The following is an 18,921-nucleotide window of genomic DNA, read 5'->3' on the forward strand; positions in this document are numbered from 1 at the left end:
TTTGAATATTTAATATTTATCATTTCCTCACAACTGACTTGGTTTTAGTAATTGCTGGACTGTTATAGAGCTTGCATTAGTGAATTGGTTGATTGTGAGCTTGTAAGATTGCAATATGAGAACCTTTTGATACTACTCGATTTGGAGGGGGAGAGAGAGAGAGAGAGAATGGTTGCTAAATTAGGGTTGAAGGGCTAGGTTGCTTCATCACCAAGGACACTAATGGCATGTGAGAGGTCATTGGCAAGTAGGGCAAGAATACACAACCCCTGATTCCATTATTCCATTATTCTTGCTGATATTGTACTCTTTCGATCGGTCTGTCACTCTTTCATTCTCCTTCTTGGTTACTCATGTATGACTACTGCAAGATCTATGACGAGCTCCAGGTAGTCGCTATCATCACTCGTGCTAACGAAACCCATGGTCACCGTCGGGCCCAACGGCTAGCATGCTCGACCTCCACCCTACTGACCTTGGCGCTACCTTAGCCATTAATCATTACTAGTTAGGCCATGGGTGCGTGTGCCGATCATCTTTACCACGAGTGTGGAGCTAATACATAGGCCTTCTAGGACTTCACGTGTATGCTTGGAGGCATTAATTTTCATCAACATACAAAAAATATAATGCTGCATTTAAAAACTAATAATAAGTTTTTAATGCTTAAAAATATATTGATTAGAAAAGTTGAGGCTAATAACCTCGTTAACCATATCGAGGGATCTCCTAGTAGGCCCTTTTTGACGACGAAGATGATCTATGGAAACTTGGGCTATACCCCTATATTGATGGTGTCCTTTGTAGTCATGACATGCACAATATTGTCATCATTATAATGTTATCATGGCTAAAGATGCATTAGTGTAGGATGTCATGAGACATGACACTATGAGGGCTAAAGAAGGAAATGATGCATTATGTGGCATATGCAGTGAGGAAGAATGTCCCACATAGTCTAACTAAATGTGTAGTATCACTATTATACTAAGCTTATGAAGACATGTGTTGTGTTCCTTAGAGATAGAGTGCTAAAGATGTTGAGCTGGAAGAGCATGAGGGTACTCACAAGTTAAGATTTTTTGTTATGACTTATGAATAAAGATGTAAGTGTTTATCTTTTTAATGATGTAGGAATGGAGAGAGAGAGAGAGTTGATGTGGAGTTGTATATAAGGTTTTAATATTTTTCTCATCCTTATTTTTGGTAGGGAGTTATTCATCCTACGTTACTAGATAGAGTTAGTGAGGACGGCTTTTATAAGTCCATTATACATACTCCCATTAAGCCTATCATAATTGAGATTTTAAAGAAAAAGTCAAATATCCATATTTTCTGATGAAAGTGTGATAGGAAATACTCCGACGTAATAGAGTGCATGAGAGATAGTGGATGTATAACCAATTGCAAGTCAATTAATTATATCCCATTAAGATAAATGAACCAGCTTTCTACTATTATTATAGAGTTAATATGTGATAAAATTAGACTAGGTAATAATCAAATAAGATTAGAGAATAATTAAATAATGTTAGAGAAAAAGTTGGATGCTCTAATCAATATTGTACATATTTTATTTACATAAGGTGTCTTAGGAGAGGAAGGAGAAGGAGAAGGATGAAGAGGTGGAGGAGGAGGAGGTGGGGAAGAAGTTAGAAGATTTCTATTATTATGGAGAGGAGGGGGAGATGGAGGAGGAGGAGATGGAGGCCATATGGGATGTAACTTCATCGCATGCCATGTTTCCCATCCATATGGAGGCTTAGGAGGAATGGGATGTTAAACACTATATATAATATAAAATATATATTAATTATATATATATATATATACTATATAATATATAATATAGATATATATAATCATAATAGTGTCACAATTAGTAAAAAAAGCACAATTATATTAAGTACAAGATATATTTGCTTAGGGATTTCACAAATCCAATGAAAAGAAGCACATTCACCTTGGCTCTCATCATTGACTACCAACAAACAACAAACAAGCTTTGTCACTAGTGGAGTCGAGCTACGATGGAATCCTTTTCACCGTTGTGTCCAGTTAAAAGTCAATTTCCTTAATCTAATAAATTAATATACATTTCAATAATTTTTTCTAACGCAAATCTTTTTAGGTTATCTCTCTACCTTTCTTAACAATAAGTCAAATTAATACCTTCACAAATTTCACTAACCGGTCACGGAAGGCCTTCCATGTAAATGGTGACCAAACCATCTAAGTCGACTCTCTCTAATCTTATCTTCTACTTGAGCTACTCCAACCTTTTCACGTATGCTCATTTTGTATCCTATCTCTAAGGGTAAAGCCACTCATCCACCTGAGCATCCTCATCTCTGCAACACTTAACTTAGTATTATGCTTCTCTTTTAATGGCCAACATTCGGCACCATAAAGCATTGCAGGTCTCACCACTATCTTATAGAATTTTCCCTTAAGTTTGAGGGGTACATTTCTATCACACAATAAGCCCGATGCATTCCTCCACTTCAACCATCCAACTTGAATTATGCTGATAATATCTCCATCAATTTCACCATCACTATGAACAATAGATCTAAGATATCTAAAACGTGTACTCTTATTAATGACATGATCACTCAAAGTCACAATCCCCTCACTAGGTCTATTGCTACTAAAATTACACTACATATATTCAGTTTTAGATCTACTCAAGAGAAAACCTTTAGACTCTCAAGTTGACCTTCATAATTCAAGTTTACCTTCAACTCCCTTTCTAGTCTTATCAACAAGAAGAATATCATCAACAAAAAGCATACACCAAGGTACATCCTCTTGCAAATGTCTAGTGACAACATCCATGACTAAAGCAAGACTTAAGGCTGATCCTTGATGTAATCCAATCGAATAGGAAAATACTTGGTCAAACCACTTTGTGTTTGAACACAAGTAATAGCTCATGCATACATATCTTTAATGATTTAAATATAAACATTATTAACTCATTTCTTTTCAAGAACTCTCCATAATACTTCTCTTGGAACTTTATCATATGCTTTCTCTAAATCAATAAATATCATATGTAGATCCTCCTTATTCTCTCTACATTTATCCATCAAACCTCTTATGGCTTCCATAGTAGACCTATTGGCATGAATCCAAATTGATTTTGAGAAACATTAGTATCACGCCGCAACCTACACTCCATAACTCGCTCCCATAGTTTTAAAGTATGACACATTAACTTAATTCCTCTATAATTCGCACACTATTCTGCATCGCCTTTTTAGTCTTAAAAATAGGAATTAACACACTCATTCTTCATTGATATGACATCTTTTTAGTCTTCAAAATAGTATTAAAAAAGTTAGTAAACCAAGAAATTCCTTTTATCTCCTAAGCATTTACACATCTCTTTTGGAATATCATCAGGTACAACAATTTTTCCACACTTCATTTTCTTTAAAGCCTCTGTATTGTGCCATATTAATTAGAAACAATTGCCTATCTTTAAAGCTTGGATATTTGGTGAGGTTGATAACTTTGAGAATGAGTTAGAAGTGTGCACTAAAAATACAGAGTGAATTAAATAGTTAAATACCCTAACAATATGGCTATAAAATAAGATAAGAAATATTTTACTATATTAAAAATCTGAAATTTATATTAACTTCAATTTCTACTTTTTTTTTTGCATTATATTGATTTTTTATGTTTCCTAATAAGGGAGCTAATATGGACCTATCTAAAGATCTATAAACAAAACATAATTATGTTGGATGAAATATTTGATTAGTGATGTAGAATAACAGTCGTAATATACAACAATACGAGGAATGAATCCTTCATGTGGCTCAAATATATTTGTTTATAACATCAGGATGAGGAAAAGTTTGAGAAGTCCGGACATAATTCATATATTTGCCAGTGAATTAAAATAAAGTTTATGAATGGCATGCAAGTTCTCAATGTGTCCAAAGGTTATGAAGCTATATGACTATGAACTCTCTTTCATCATGACATAGAATTTACATGTAATGAAAAATCCTTTCTGCAACAAGAATAATGTGTTTACACTTAGCCAAATATATATTCGACCATCTAATTGATCAATGTTTAATGATTTTGGATGAAAGGGTCGAACATAGGTTTGATTAAGGCTTCGTTTGGGATGGCTTTTTTATTGCTTTTCATTTTAGTACAAAAATAAAAAAATTTGCACTAAAATTCCGTTTTAAAAAGCAATAAAAAAGCCGTCCCAATTTGACTAATTTATAAGTTTTAAGAACAGTGTATCAATTTTATTTGAACTTTATTTGACGTTTATTCAATATTTATTCAAGCCAATATTGATCTGTGGCCAACAGTGAGAGCATTTTTTATTTTTTATTTTCTGAAGAAAACATCGGAGTATATTTTCTCATAAAATAAAACATCAGTTATATTTATTCAATTTCAAGTATTATGAGCCATGTAAACTCAAAATTATATATATTCCAAAAAATAATGATAATTATTATTTTTCTTATTTTTGAATTGGAACAAAAATATTATTAAATACATTTTGAATAAAGTATTTATCGGCATATGAACGAAGAACGATGAAGATATCATCTGCATGATTTTTATGAGGGCCCTCAACTAAAAAATAAAAATTATCATCCAATTAAGTGATGGATGTGAATTCTTTCTTTAAAAAATATTATTTAGTGATGTTTGTGAACTCTAAACACGCAATTTTTAATCCTCAACCAAATGATCTAATATGACTTGTTTAATTAACAATAATTTGGCAATGTTTGTTGTACTTATATGCCATCAAAAGAATTATCTTGATCGAGCATGAATCTCGATGTAAATATAAACTAAAAACATCTAAAATTAAATCTAGGATTATCCAAATTCTGATTTCAGTAAACTTATAGTCAAACCGAACGTTTCGAAGAGATAAACCCAACGAAATCAAAATCGGTCATATCCGAGCCCAAATGGGTCCAAATCAAAGGTCCGAAGTCTATTTGAAAGCTTCAGAATATTAATTGGACAATCAAATTACATCCAAATGTGACATGCTTATAGTTGAATCGAGCTGTTGTACGAGACGAATCCAACGAGCCCAAGATCATTGAATTCTGATATCATTATGACACTCAAATGCTCTATAAATGATCCAATATTGAGGGAGTTGATATGGGTTGTCAATTGAAACACTCCATACTTGCTCTTGATTTTCTCCCTCTTTACTAGCCATGTCACTCACAAAAAAACTATAAATAGACATTTTATTTTTCACATGAGGGCGAGAGTATGGGAGGAGGAGCAGAGCTATGAGGCTTCAAGAATTCTAGAACTCCACCACAACACCATCGCCAACGAATTTGTGCCGCTAGGCCGCCGCTGTTGTATTTCTGCCCAACCATCATTGTTAGACCTACATTTGATAGCCATTTATAGGTCTCTTTCCAACCACTATCGTCGACTACGGTTCACTCCGACCATCGTCATTGGACAATTTACTGTCCTTTCGATCACCATCGTCTGTCGACTACGATCCCTGGACCACTGTCACCCACCAATTATAGTCCCTCCGACCACCATCACCTGCCGACTACCGTCCCTCCTACCATTGTCTCCCATTGACTACAGTCCACTCGAACCACCATTTCCCGTCAACTATAGTCCACTCTGACCTCCGTCACACGCTTACTACAATCTCTCAGATCTCCGTCGCACGCTGACCTCCCTCAGACCAAATGCTGCAGTCCACTTCAAGATAACAAATTTTAAGAAGAAGCATGACCAAAATTTAAATTATCTAAAGGAGCATAGTTTTATAAAAAATTAAAAAGAGGCAAACCAGCCATTGAATTAGCCAAACTGTTTGACTAATTCTAAAAACGCAAACTATTTGACGCATTACATGAAAAATACCAAACAAGTTGGCTAATTCTATATACCCAAACATTTTGTATAAAATTAGTTGTATTTGAATATTTTGTGAATTTAATTGTAATATTATTGGTGTATTTGACTTAATTATTTAACTTGATGCTTATACATATTTTTGTTAAAAAATCACTAATTTTCATAATTTATCCATATTAAAATCATAATTAAAATTTATTTATAAAAAATATTTAATTATTAATTTATCTTTTATATTTAAAATAAAGGTATTTATATTTAAAAATAATAATTCATTAAAGATTAATTTGTATTTTATATTTAAAATAAATTTAAAATATAATTTAATTGTTAATTAATAATTTATGAGTAATTAAATATATATAACATTTTAGGACAAAATAAGCTGATTGAACGTTCATAAAATTATCTTTGCCAAAAAAATTTTGACGTAAAAATTACAAACAACATAAATTTTATAAAATGTCTTAATTCGGAAGTAACATTCTAATAATAATAAAAATATTGTATTGAAAATCACATTCAGATAGAGACAGTTTATATATTAAGAATTAGCCAAAATATACATAATTATTTTAAATTATTTATTCATTAATTTACAAGTATTTTAATTTAACAAAACATACAAATACAGCTAATTTTATACCAATTATTTGGGTATTAAGAATTAGCCAAACAATTTGGCTAATTCTGCATTTTTCTTGTATTGCGTCAAATAATTTGACGTTTTTAGAATCAGCCAAAAAGTTTAGCTAATTATATAAAATTGGTCAAATCATTTTGCTAGATTGACTCTTTTTTAATTTTTGTTAAAGTATGCTCCTTCCAATAATTTAAATTTTTGTCATGCTTCTTCTTAAAATTTTATCCTTTGAATATTTAAAAATAATAATTTATAAAAAAATAAATATATATAAAATATGTTAAATAAATATGCTTTTAAAATAAAGAGAAGGGAGCAAGGGACCAAACTCATAGCCTCGCCGATTGCGCATAGAGATTTCCAGAAGCCAGTTGAACGGGACCGTCGGATTACTCAACCCTTGCCGATCCGAACCTCCCCTGTAGCCCAATGATGTCATATCACCGTCGGCGATATTGATGGTGGCGGGACTACGGATTGGAGCCTCGTCGTCGCCTACGCAGCCGCAAGCAGTTTTTGCTGGAAGAAAAGCGATGGCGTGAGAGGGAATCGCCGTCGAAAGCTTTACTCTTCATCCCCGTGGATTGGTGAGAAGGGAGCTGCCCCTTTAATTCTTTCCTCTTGCTCCTAGCTCTGTCTTGCTCACTCTCCCATCGGCCGCCGTCGAGGAGTTTCTTTTCCGTCACTTTCACTAGTGGTGAAGTATAGTGCAGCGACTAGCCATATTTGAGTGTAAATCCCCTCTTATTTACTTCGCCATAATGCCAGTTTTTCTGATTTTTTAAAATTTTCTTTTCCTTTATTGTTTGATTGATGAAAAACATGGAAATTGATGTTGAAAAACCTATTCTAGTTAGTAATTCGTTTGTATTATGAGTGATTTTCTAATTCATGATGAAGCTGTTAAAATTTATCAATGTTCTTTGCCGATGTTCTGCTATGAATGGTACAGTGGTATAAATGTTATGTAATTTGTGATAAAAATTTATCTTGAAACATTTGGAATTTAACTAATTGTCTTTAAATATTTAAAAATAATGTTTTACTTAATAAATGCTAAAGTTGAATTTTTGTTGATCGTCTAAGAACAGGGCGTTCCAATTCATAAGGCTCTTGCCAATGCAGGTTGAGGGTTTAGTCTACATTGCTGTTTCATGATTCTGGTCATGATGGAGGCAATCTAACTATTTTTTAGGCTTGCTCTCTACTTTTAATTGATTTAAGGCTTCGTTTGAGACAACTTTCTTAACTGTTTTCTAGTTAAAAAGTTTCTTGAATTAAAGTTTTTATACTAGAAAGTTTTGTAGAAAGCAACAACTAAGCTGTCCCAAATGAAACCTCAACGTGCATTCATTTTTATTCTTGCATATAAATATGGTTGTCCAATAATTCCTAGGTTCCGAGGTTCTGCTATTCAATGATTTAGTTTTCAACAATAGTGAATCCAAAACTAAGATAACCTCCTTTAATCTTGATCTACCACTCAAAGCTAGCTCACTTAAGTTATTATTGATATATATATATATATATATATATATATTATAGGAATGGATGGTTATTATGTTGACCTCAACTAAAATTTTCCTTTCCATTTTCAAATTTTAGAAACCATAAAAATCACATTTTCAAATACTAAAGTTGCTATTACTGTATGTTGGGTATTTAGTGCCTATCCAATGACTAGCCTTAATTGAAAGCTCTCTCTCATTATCGGGAGGAGTAATTAATCGTTGGGGCTTGCGCCTATAAGAAACAAAACCTCAGATCATAAAGTCCTAGTAAAATAAGAGTGAAATATTTGAGTAGTGTCTTATCAAAAAATTCAATTTGTTTTCTGAAAATTTATCCTGGAATCTAATTTGTTAAAACTACCACTTTTAACAAAAAGGGCGTGGAGAGGCAAGGGCACGAATTTTTAGAGGCCAGAGGAATGTCCATAAACAATAGAAGCGGTTATGTGAAAATATATATGGTTAGAAAAATACCAACATAGGTTTAATAGCCCATTTATGTAAATATTGCTTTTATAGAAGTTTTGGTCCTTTCTACCGATTCAAACATGTAGTAAACAAATGAACATAAAAATAGAGAACATTACCAAAATTTATATAAAAAACTTATTTTGTTGTATGGACAAAGAGTTATTGTAGAGTTTCACAGATCATTTGACTATATTTAAAACATCTTTATTTATTTTGAAATTTATGAAAGATATGCCAAGTACCTGAGGGCTTTGGTTTATGTGCCACCCCTATTTTCTTTGGCATATGTATTTGATTTGAGACCTAATTGTTGCGGCATGAAGAATTTCTCGTACTCCATGTGTGGATATGGATTTAACTCTGCATTTCCTTGTGCCCAAAAAATTTAAATTTCTTTGTGCTCACCTTATTCCTAATAATAGCATTTAGGATATATATTCTATCCTTAAAAAAGATTTGCCAACTATTGTATTCAATTCTTAGTATAATGGTTCTCTATGAGAGTTTTATGCACAAAATTTGCATCCTGCATGATATTGTAGGCCAATTCGATCATCCATATCGTAAAAAGCATAATTTAACACCCTTTTAAGATGTATGATGTATCTCATGCTTCTTTGTCTATTTAGGTGCCAATGCATCTTGAGAAGCTTGTGAGGTCGATAATATTTCAGCCCTCTTTGGATGTATTATGGAGTTGAGAATTTGGTTTAATGTTTTGTTAATCATCTGTTTTATGAATGCTTTGTGTCCAGTAGTTCCTTTGAAATGCTGTATGCTGTGTTAAATATCATATATTTTAGTCTTATTTTGTTATTTTTTTGTAATTTGAATCAGCAAATCTGCAACTTTTTATCAGGGAAGGGAGCTTATTGTTGTATGGTCCTATCCCCGTTATAAGTCCTTTTTTCTTAAATTTATTTACAGTACTTACTCTTTATCTTATATATAGATGATAAGTGGACTTTAAGTTGTATTTTGTTGCTAAGTATATATTGATGGAGTAGCTAGTTTTACTTTATTGTATAGTATTGTATGAATACTTTTGGATTTTTTTATCTTTGAAGCTTGTCAAATGGAGGAGCAATTCATACTTCGCGTTCCACCATCAATAGCTGAACGCATAGAGCGCTTGTTGAATGAAAACCCATCCACTTCTGAAGATGGTTGCTTGGATCTGTCCTTCACAGGTATCTGGTTATTTGAGATATTTCGGAATCGAATGTGTTTTCATTATTTATATTTAATAACTATTTATTTTTGCTGTTGATAAGAATGTATAATCCCGTCCTTTAACTTTTATGCACTTAAGTAGATCTTCAAGCAACCTAGTTTAAGAATTCGACTTTTGGCTTACAAATCCAGAGTTTTAGTTCGCAGTAGTCAGTAGTCAGATTGAACCATCCTAGAGAAACTATTTATGAGCTTCTTCCCACTAGTTTCATGCACTCCCAATTTGTAGTTGAATAGATACCAGACAGATTAAAATGTTAAATTGATATGTTCTTACGTAGGAAGTATTTATTCTTATTTTAAGTGTTTGAATCCAATTTTATAATTCTCTATCATACCCATCAGGAGATGCATATTTTGGTTGAGGATAGTAAATCTCCAGAGTCAATAGGACCTCTTTAGCTGTGAAGAGTTGTTAGAGTGACTGAACATTCAGTTTACATTTATCATTTCTTTGTGATGATGGTTACCGTCTCTCCCCCTCTCCCTCTCTTTCACTCTCCTCTCTCCTAACCCACCACTTAAAACCCCCTCTTTTTTTCCTTTTTCTTTTAAAATGCTCTCATAAATTTTGCTAGCTGTGAACCTTTATCTGTTATGTTGCTAAGACCTATTTTGTGGCCATGATACCTGGAGCTGGTTCTACCTTCTTTTGATAGTGGAATTTGGTTTGGTTTATTTTTATTATGACAGGAAAAGTTCATGATTGAAAATTATTATTGCATTTAAACTTTTTCTTCTGGGAAAATACTTTGAAGAACTCCAGAGTAAAAGAATCATAAAAGTACGCATTTCTAGTTCTTGCAATGAAGAAAGATTATTGTATTCCTGCACAAATAGCCTAGGAAATGATCAGGATTTTTTGTGGGAAGTTGGATATCTTAGGGGTGTCAATTTGGGTCAACGGGTTGGGTTCGACCCGAACCCGACTTGACCCGACCTTAAACGGGTCAACCCGAACCCGACCTGTTTTTGCAAACGAGTCAGGTTTTTCAACCCGGACCCGGCCCGCGTATAAGATGCGAACAGGGAACCAAATGTTGCACTGTCGCGTGGCTGCCGCAGACGCGCGGTTAGTGCGACTCGGGCGAGGTCCGTGACCGCTAGGCCAGCACGGGGTGAGGCCTTCAGGTTAGCGCGTGGGTGGTGCGACTGGGTGACGTTCGCGACCGCGAGGACAAGTTGATCCTGCTTGACCTCGGGTGCGAGACCAGTCGCCAGTTTGCGGGATCGGCAAACCGCGGCTGTGAGTCGAGGCTGACTGCCCGAGGTATGCTGTTGCCGCATGCGGGTAGGTAGGAGTGCGGGGGGTCGGAGTCGGAGACACCCTATGCAGATGTGGGTGGCTACGCGGACGCGGGTCAAATCCGGGTATGCGGGTCAACCCGAACCCAACTCGATTTTAAAAATGGATTGAAATCTTGAACCCGAACTCGACCGGTATGGTAAACGGGTTGACCCGAACCATGATTTTTTCGGGTCGGGTCAAATTTTGACACCCCTAGGATATCTTATCATTTGAGTTATTAATTTATTCATTTTTCTTTCAAAAAAAAAGTTTCATCAAAATATTAACAAATATTTTATTCATATTTGTATAGTTTTCTTTATTCAATTCAACTAAGAGTTAGCCTGCTTTATAATCCCAATATCATGTGGTTATCTAATGCTTCTCTGTGGCTGGGTCCATGGCAGGTGCTTTTTTTTAATTCTTGAGTTGTTTGATGGAGAATTATGGAAAGAGCAAGGAGGGTCTATATATGATATAATTGATTTAGTGAAAGTATATGATTGTTCCTAGAGAAGTGCTCTGGAGAGCTCTACAAAAGAAAGTAGTTAATTATGCTTATTTTAAAGTTATTAAGGATATTTATGTAGGAGCTGTTACTCGTGTTCATGGATGTTTGATGTAAAACGAAATCAGAATTGCATGGAGACATAATAAAACAACTGAGTAAGTACGTCAATATAAAGATTAACGAGCCACAATTAATGATTTAAAGAGATCTCAGTTGCAGAATTGCTTAGGCATTGTTACAAGCTCATTAGGCAAAACAATTTAAAACAATAACAAACATGCGCCATATATATAGGCCTCAAAATGACAAAGGAAACGAAAGACTAAAATGCCCCTTGGGCTACAATAGATACCAGGTACCCATAAGGGAAAAAACGGAAAACTGAAAGAAATAAAATAAACTATTACATAAAAAGACTCGAAATAAAACTCCTGATCGAGGTCGTTGATCTCCGGCGTCTCCGATGGTACACGTGTCAAAATCGGTGACCATGTCCTCATCAATGTTCTTACTAGACATTCGCAAGAGGATGTTCCTTGGTGCATATTTTTTGCTTATGATATTCTTCTTCTTGATAAAACTGAGGGAGTTGATAAAAAACTTAAATTATGCCAGTCAACTTTAGAATCTAATGGTTTTCGTTTGAGCATATCTAAAACTAAATATACAGAGTATAATTTTAGTAATAATAGATCTAGTGGTGAGAATTTGACATTGCATGGGTGATCAAGTCATTAAAAAGAGTGTATGTTTTATATATCTTGAGTCTATTTTTCAAAACGATGGAAAATAGATGAGGATATTATTAGTAGAATTCAAATTAGATGGTTAAAGTGGAGGAATGCATTGGGCCTATTGTGTAATAAAAAACTACCCCTCACACTTAAGAGAAAATTTTATAACATGGTAGTGCAGAATTCTGGCCATTAAAAGAAAAGCAGATATAGAATGCTCAGATGGATGAGTGGCTTTACACTTGGATATAGAATGTGAAACAAGTGTATATGTGAAAGGGTCAAATTTAGCTTTGGCGGCGAATAAGATTAGAGAGTCTCACCTTAGATAGTTTGGTCACATAAAATGTTGGCCTTCTAATGACCCTATTAGTAGAGTAGATGTATTAGATTCGGCATATGTTAAGAAAGGTGAAGATAGACCTAGAAAGACTTGATTAGAAAGTATTAAAAATTATTTTTTATTAGATATAATTAAGAATTTGACTCTTAATAGGACACAATAGAGAAAAAGAATTTATGTGACTGAGGCTTGATGTTGTTGTTGTTGTTGTTGCTTTTATTTTTTATTTTTTTTATTTTTTTTTATTTTTGTTGTTGTTGTTGTTCTTATAATGGGTTGTTTTAGTTTTGTAATATCTTTCTTGTTGATTTTGTTATGGAGCAATAATTTTTCTTGAGCATGCAATATTTATTTAGCAAATTTTTTTTTTTTTTTGAAATTAGGTGTGCAAGTTATGCACAGTTTTATTTTTGTTTTGGTTGCTTTAGCACTTGTTCTTTGATCACATGGCTGTTCAACTATTATGCATGGGGATTTTTTTGAATTTAAAATTAGAAGTCGAATTGATTATTATCTTTGGGGATTAGATTTAAATTAAGTTGATATTGTGCCAACTTTATCTACAATTCTAGGATATGTGAAGTCTAAAAATAAATGTTTTGAGGTATTTAACCATTGTAACCTTTTTGGAGTTCAAGAAAATTTTTCTGAGTTATGTAATATAAGAACTATGGTTTCTTGATTTTGTTTTCTAGTTTTCAATTTTGTGAGTGCAAGTTGGATATTTGATTCCTATAAGTGGTATGAGTGTGATTAACTAAGTACGGGGAATTGATCTCTTTTTATCAATGTGAGTTCTATTTTTTTTTAATTTAATTTTGATTATTTGTTCTTGTTTTATTTTATCTACATAATTTGAAATTGGTTTGATTAGTGCTCCTAATTTTATTCTAATTTAGCACATAAAAATTTCAATTCGTATGTTATTTTATTTGATCTAATATGTTGTTGACCTTCTCATATTATTTAGTTATCATTTGAATTCTAATTCTAGTATTAACTATTTAAATTCAAATAATGTTGTTGAATTAATTGATGATTTGCAAACTATGAATCCTCTTAAAGTTCCTTTGCATGAATACATATTTTCATCTTATTAGTTTTATTACCTTAGGTCATAATTGTTACCATTTGAAATAAATTAGGAATAAAAATATTTAATTAATAATATAATTTAAACAAATTCATTTAAGTTGTGGTTCTAGTTAACAACATCCTATCATTAGATTCAAAATTACATTACTAAATATGATAAGAGACATGGTTTTGAAAATTTTCATGGCGGGTCAATGATTTGTAAGATTATTATTATTATTATTATTTTGAAAAATACAATTTATATGATTCCCAAAGCGTCAAATGTGCCAAATCAAAATTAGTGGGACATGTTCAATTATTCTGGTGAAGTGTTGCTATAAAGTCATCATGAGTTTATATGAAACAGACTTAGAACAATACTTGTCATTATAGGTATCAAGTATCATTTGCATGATTAATTTAAGGAATTATTATGCAAAGTTTATAGTTTTAACAAAACATTATTTTTCTTTGAATTATTTTGTTATAATTATAATTTCACTAAAGATCTACGTGAGAAACTATCGATGAAATAATTTACAATTCATCAGCAACCTTATAAGAGGCTTTATATATAGCTTTGAATTTGAGGTGTATTGCAATTATTCTAATAAGAGTAACACGCTTATGATTAAGTTTTCTTAAGAAAAATCAGTAAAAAGTCATTTATCTTTTTAAAAAGATGTCAATAGAAGAATCATATATGATTGAAGTTGATCTAGTTAAAGAAATGATGGTTTATGGATATTTGTGAGAGAATGTTTTAGATATAATAAATAATTTATAGTTGCAAATTAATCTACGTCTGATGAGTTTGAATCTAAATGAGCCTATACATTAGATCATGTTCATAAACTTGGAACTATGATTGATGAATAGTTTGAATTGAATTTTGAGAAAAAAATTGAGCATGAGATCATACGCAAACTTGAATTTCTAAGGAAAACTAAATTTATGTTTGAATGTGATATCGAACTAATCATATGTGATGTAGGTGATTAATCAAATGAGCACTTTGAAACTGCAACTTTGGATGGGTTATCTACTGATATTTTGTTTATAATCGATGACAATTATTTACTTTATTTTTGGTGTGTGACTTAGTGACATACAAACTGATAATATGATGAGAGCAAATGATGTTAATAAAAACTCAATCCATGTAGATAATTCGCCGGATGCATTATTTATCACAATTTATTTTCTAGTCATTTGAGGTATTGTTTTTAAAGTTTTTATTATTATTATTATTATTATTTTTATTTATTGTTTTTAAAGTTGTTCATCCATATTGGCAAATAATAATTGTGGTTTATCTTCTTGCAAATGCATTAGCTTTTCATTAGGTACAGATTAATTACATTAATATTAGCATTTTCATTTAATTACTACGGTTTTGTATAATTTGCAAGATTTATAAATTTGTATTAGGATTAGTAAATTGGCTACTGACTATGGAAATTAGTAGGCTTTCTATTGGCATGAACAAGAGATTTGTGAATTTAAACTTGGCGATAAAATCATGAAATGTTTAACTCCAGAAAAGCTTCCATAAGTAGCTTTTAATAAATTGAATGCAAGGAAAATAGAGCTATTTAAAATTTTGCAATGCATTGAAATTATTGCCTACAAATTAAAAATTTTGTAGCTTGGAGAATTAAGAAACAATCTTTTATCCGAAGGTCAGACACTAAATTTGAATTCAAAGAAATTGCCCAAGGTATATGCAAAGTTCTTTGGATTAAAATTATACTAAAAGATTAAGAATCAAATGGGAAGGATCTATGAGAATATACCATACAAATAAGCATGTTATCAGTTTTGTCTACAATTTAATACAATATGATCAAATCAAATAATTACAAGTGGATACAAATTTCATTCAAAAAATTGGAAAGTGGGTTAATTTGTACTTTGTATGTTCCTATAGGTAGTCAACTTTTCAGCATATTCACCAAAGGTCTTTGTAATCTTGCATTAAAAAATATTTTATGCAAATTTGGAATGATAGGTCTCTATTATTTATTTTGAGGGGAAGTGTTCATAATACAAAATCCTATGAATTGTGACTTGGCAGAAACAAGAAAGAAATCAATGGAATTGACTCGAGAAGAATGAAGAGATTGATTGCCCATTTATTAGTATTCCTATATGTGGCTAAAACAAGAAATGAAGGCTTGCTCCTATGGATTGGTGATTTGGAGGGTTATTTGGTGTTAAAATGAAATGTATGTAGTATTTACAAAAAATTTATTATGTGGGTCTGGCAATCATTCAATGTTACTATTTTTCTCCTTAAAAATTTTATAATTTCGTAATTGCTATAGATATTATTTGTGTATGAATACTAATGGGATGAATAAACAATCCAAGCTTTCTAGCCACTTCTTTTCTATAATTGTTATTGACTTGATTAATACTCTTAATTTTGTTCAAAATTTTCTCATTGAAAACTACAATTTACTTGTTAAATGTACTTGATGTTATATTCTTGCTGAATTTCCCTGATTATTTTGATTATTTTGGTAACTTATGATTTCTAATTCTAGTATTAATTGTTTATATGTAATAAATGTGAGTTGTTGAATTAATTGGTGCTTGTGAATTGTGAATCCTTAGGTTATATTTTGCTCAAATACATTGTTTATATTGCATTCAACAAATCACAAATACAAGTGTAGACAAAACAAAGAAAACATCAAGAGGCCAACCGGCTCCTAAGAACAATAGAACACAAAAAATAGTCTTCCTCAAGAATATTAAGCAATTCTTGAGGTACATACAAAGAATCTCCATCCTCTATCTTCCACAAAAATGTTCATCAATAGCACATTGAGCACAATAGTGAGCTGCTTTATTACATCTTCTCGGTCTAGGCACAAATACCACAGAATTGAACAATTTCACCCAATTGAATTGATCACTATCATGAACATTCTTCCACAAATTCCTCTGCATACATTCTGCATATTATAGTAGTTGCATCAAAGACTCTAATACTGAATCATCCTTCATCAAAATCTTCTCATAGTTAATATTTAACATTAGATCAATGCCCTATTTTCTTCAATATAAACGTAGGTGAGTAATAGGAAGCCTTTTTTCTCTAGATGATGGAAGGACTGGTACTTTTGCCATTGGCAATGAGACGTTTCCTGCCTCTCTCTTGGATCTTCCAGGCGTTGTGGAGTCTTATAAAACTTATGATGATACAGTACTAATCAAAACTGCTGATATTGGTCAGGTAGATAGTTACTTCCACTTCTTTTGCCTCTTTCAAGTGATCAAGTACAATTTTAGGGTTTATTTGCTCATTTTGCAGATAATCATGGTGAGGGAAGAAGGTGAACCTTCTCCTGAAGGAATAGAATACAGGCATGGTCTTACTCCTCCAATGAGGGATGCTCGTAGAAGACGGTTCCGTAGAGAACCAGATGTCAATGTATTCAAGAAGATCCTTAGTTTTTGTATTCTTTAGTATAATTTTCATCATAGATATGTCACATTATCTCCCTTTCTTTGTGCAGCCAGAGCTGGTACAACGGGTTGAGAAAGATCTTCTGAACATTATGTCTGGTGGGACAGTTGACAATATCCTTATATATTCTGCTTTTCATTTTATTTTCAAAATCTCTGTTGCAATCTAAAATAGGCCTAGAACTTTTAATGCTCTAATTGGTAGAACATGAAAAATAAAAATAGAGAAAAAGTGTGTGATCGAGAAATCCACTCATTCTCTATTCTATAATCTCACATTCTATCACTTGAGCAATCCTTCCCTATTTTTTTCTTGATTATTTCTACTGACTGTACAGTACCTTTTAATTATTCTGCATTTGCTTAACTCCTTGGCGCAAGATCACAAGCAGATGATGCAAATGTTGAGCGCAGGAAAACAGCTCAGGTTCCTGCGGTAAAACCAGATGTTGTTCCTACTGAAACTGTGGGAGGAGGAGGACCAGAAAGGAGTGATTCTGATGATTCAATGGAAAATGAGAATTAGGCTTTGTTTGGGACGAGTTTCTTTCTGCTTCTTAAAGCAGCTTTTTAGTACAAATTTTTTTTTTATTTTTGTATTAGAAAGATGATTTATGAAGCATTAAAAAAGCTGTCCCAAACGAAGCCTTAGGAAGCGAGCCTTTTCTGACGGTTGATATGGATGTTGTGCGTGTAGACCATGTAATCTGCTTCCATTTATTGCTGGATATCAAAAGCAGCAGAAGTTAAACCCCCCCTTACAGGTTTGCACTGAACAAAGCCTGAATTGTTTTCACATCTATATTATCATCGGATTTCAGTTAAGTTTATATTTGAACAACATTTCAATGAATGATTTATTTCAGTGCCATGGGCTGTATATGCCGCATTGTTATTTCAATCGAATGAATATGTTTCAAAACCCTATCTGTTAATTCGTAATACCAATTAGAATTGTGATAGGAAATACTTGTGTTTGTAATTAACCCTAAGGTAATACTTGAGTTCGCAAGCAATCCTAACCCAAATCGATATGCAAACAGCACTGAAACGGCTGTTTGTAGCAGGAAAAACAGCAAAAACCTGCTGTCTACAGCAGGAAATCAGCACAAACTAGGGAAAACCGTGAGAAGAATCGATGCAAGACTTGTATTTCACTAGAAGATGCAACAAAATAGAAAAGATACAATTGATCCTCAATTCGAGAGGAGGATCGATCTCTCCCAAATCTCTAGACGCCGCTAGAGCCCAAAGAAAACCTAAATCTAAGAGATCTCAAATTTCTGCCAAATTCAAGATACCCAAACCCTAAGAAAACCAACTATTTAAAGCATACAAAACAAAAGGAATTCCCTAAACAGTCCATACATTCAAATTTCTCTCTTAAACCACCCAAAAATCCTTCCCAAAACGCTATGTTTGAGCGGTCGGCCCGCCCGATCTCCGCAAGAGGCGAGATCCTGCCTATTCGCGAATTGCCGGTCCCGTGCGGACCGGCTGGACCGGTCCAGTGGACAGGTCTAACAAATTGCTGGTAGTTAGAATTAGCTTTATTAATACTGTAGTAAGCTCTCTTGCATTTGTGTACTATCTAGTCGTTTCAAGCTTTTATATAAATGTAATGAAGGTACCTCTATCATACCAATTTGTATGACAACAATTATTTGTTTTGAAAAAAAAAAAAAAAGAGAATTGGTTGGCTTATAATCAAATGTGTTCTGATTGCCTTCAC

At 32.8% G+C, this 18,921-nt stretch overlaps 1 protein-coding gene across 4 annotated transcripts; it reads left to right on the forward strand.

Annotated features, from left to right (window-relative positions):
- Positions 1-6,859: 6,859 nt before the first annotated feature.
- Positions 6,860-18,116, forward strand: LOC110109237 (transcription initiation factor TFIID subunit 7). 4 transcript variants are annotated; one of them, XM_028700429.1, is made up of 7 exons: positions 6,860-7,276; positions 9,364-9,403; positions 9,594-9,716; positions 16,823-16,956; positions 17,035-17,154; positions 17,240-17,303; positions 17,570-18,116. In XM_028700429.1, the coding sequence occupies exons 3-7, from the start codon at positions 9,602-9,604 to the stop codon at positions 17,713-17,715; spliced, it is 579 nt and encodes a 192-aa protein (XP_028556262.1). In that variant the 5' UTR covers positions 6,860-7,276; positions 9,364-9,403; positions 9,594-9,601; the 3' UTR covers positions 17,716-18,116. The 4 variants fall into 4 exon arrangements, with proteins under 4 accessions (XP_028556262.1, XP_020695862.1, XP_028556263.1 ...); XM_020840203.2 differs by lacking the exon at positions 9,364-9,403; XM_028700430.1 differs by lacking the exon at positions 9,364-9,403 and having other exon boundaries at positions 17,576-18,116.
- Positions 18,117-18,921: the final 805 nt, after the last annotated feature.

The sequence above is a fragment of the Dendrobium catenatum genome, unplaced genomic scaffold, assembly GCF_001605985.2.
Source record: "Dendrobium catenatum unplaced genomic scaffold, ASM160598v2 fragScaff_scaffold_1520, whole genome shotgun sequence".
Taxonomy (NCBI): domain Eukaryota; kingdom Viridiplantae; phylum Streptophyta; class Magnoliopsida; order Asparagales; family Orchidaceae; genus Dendrobium; species Dendrobium catenatum.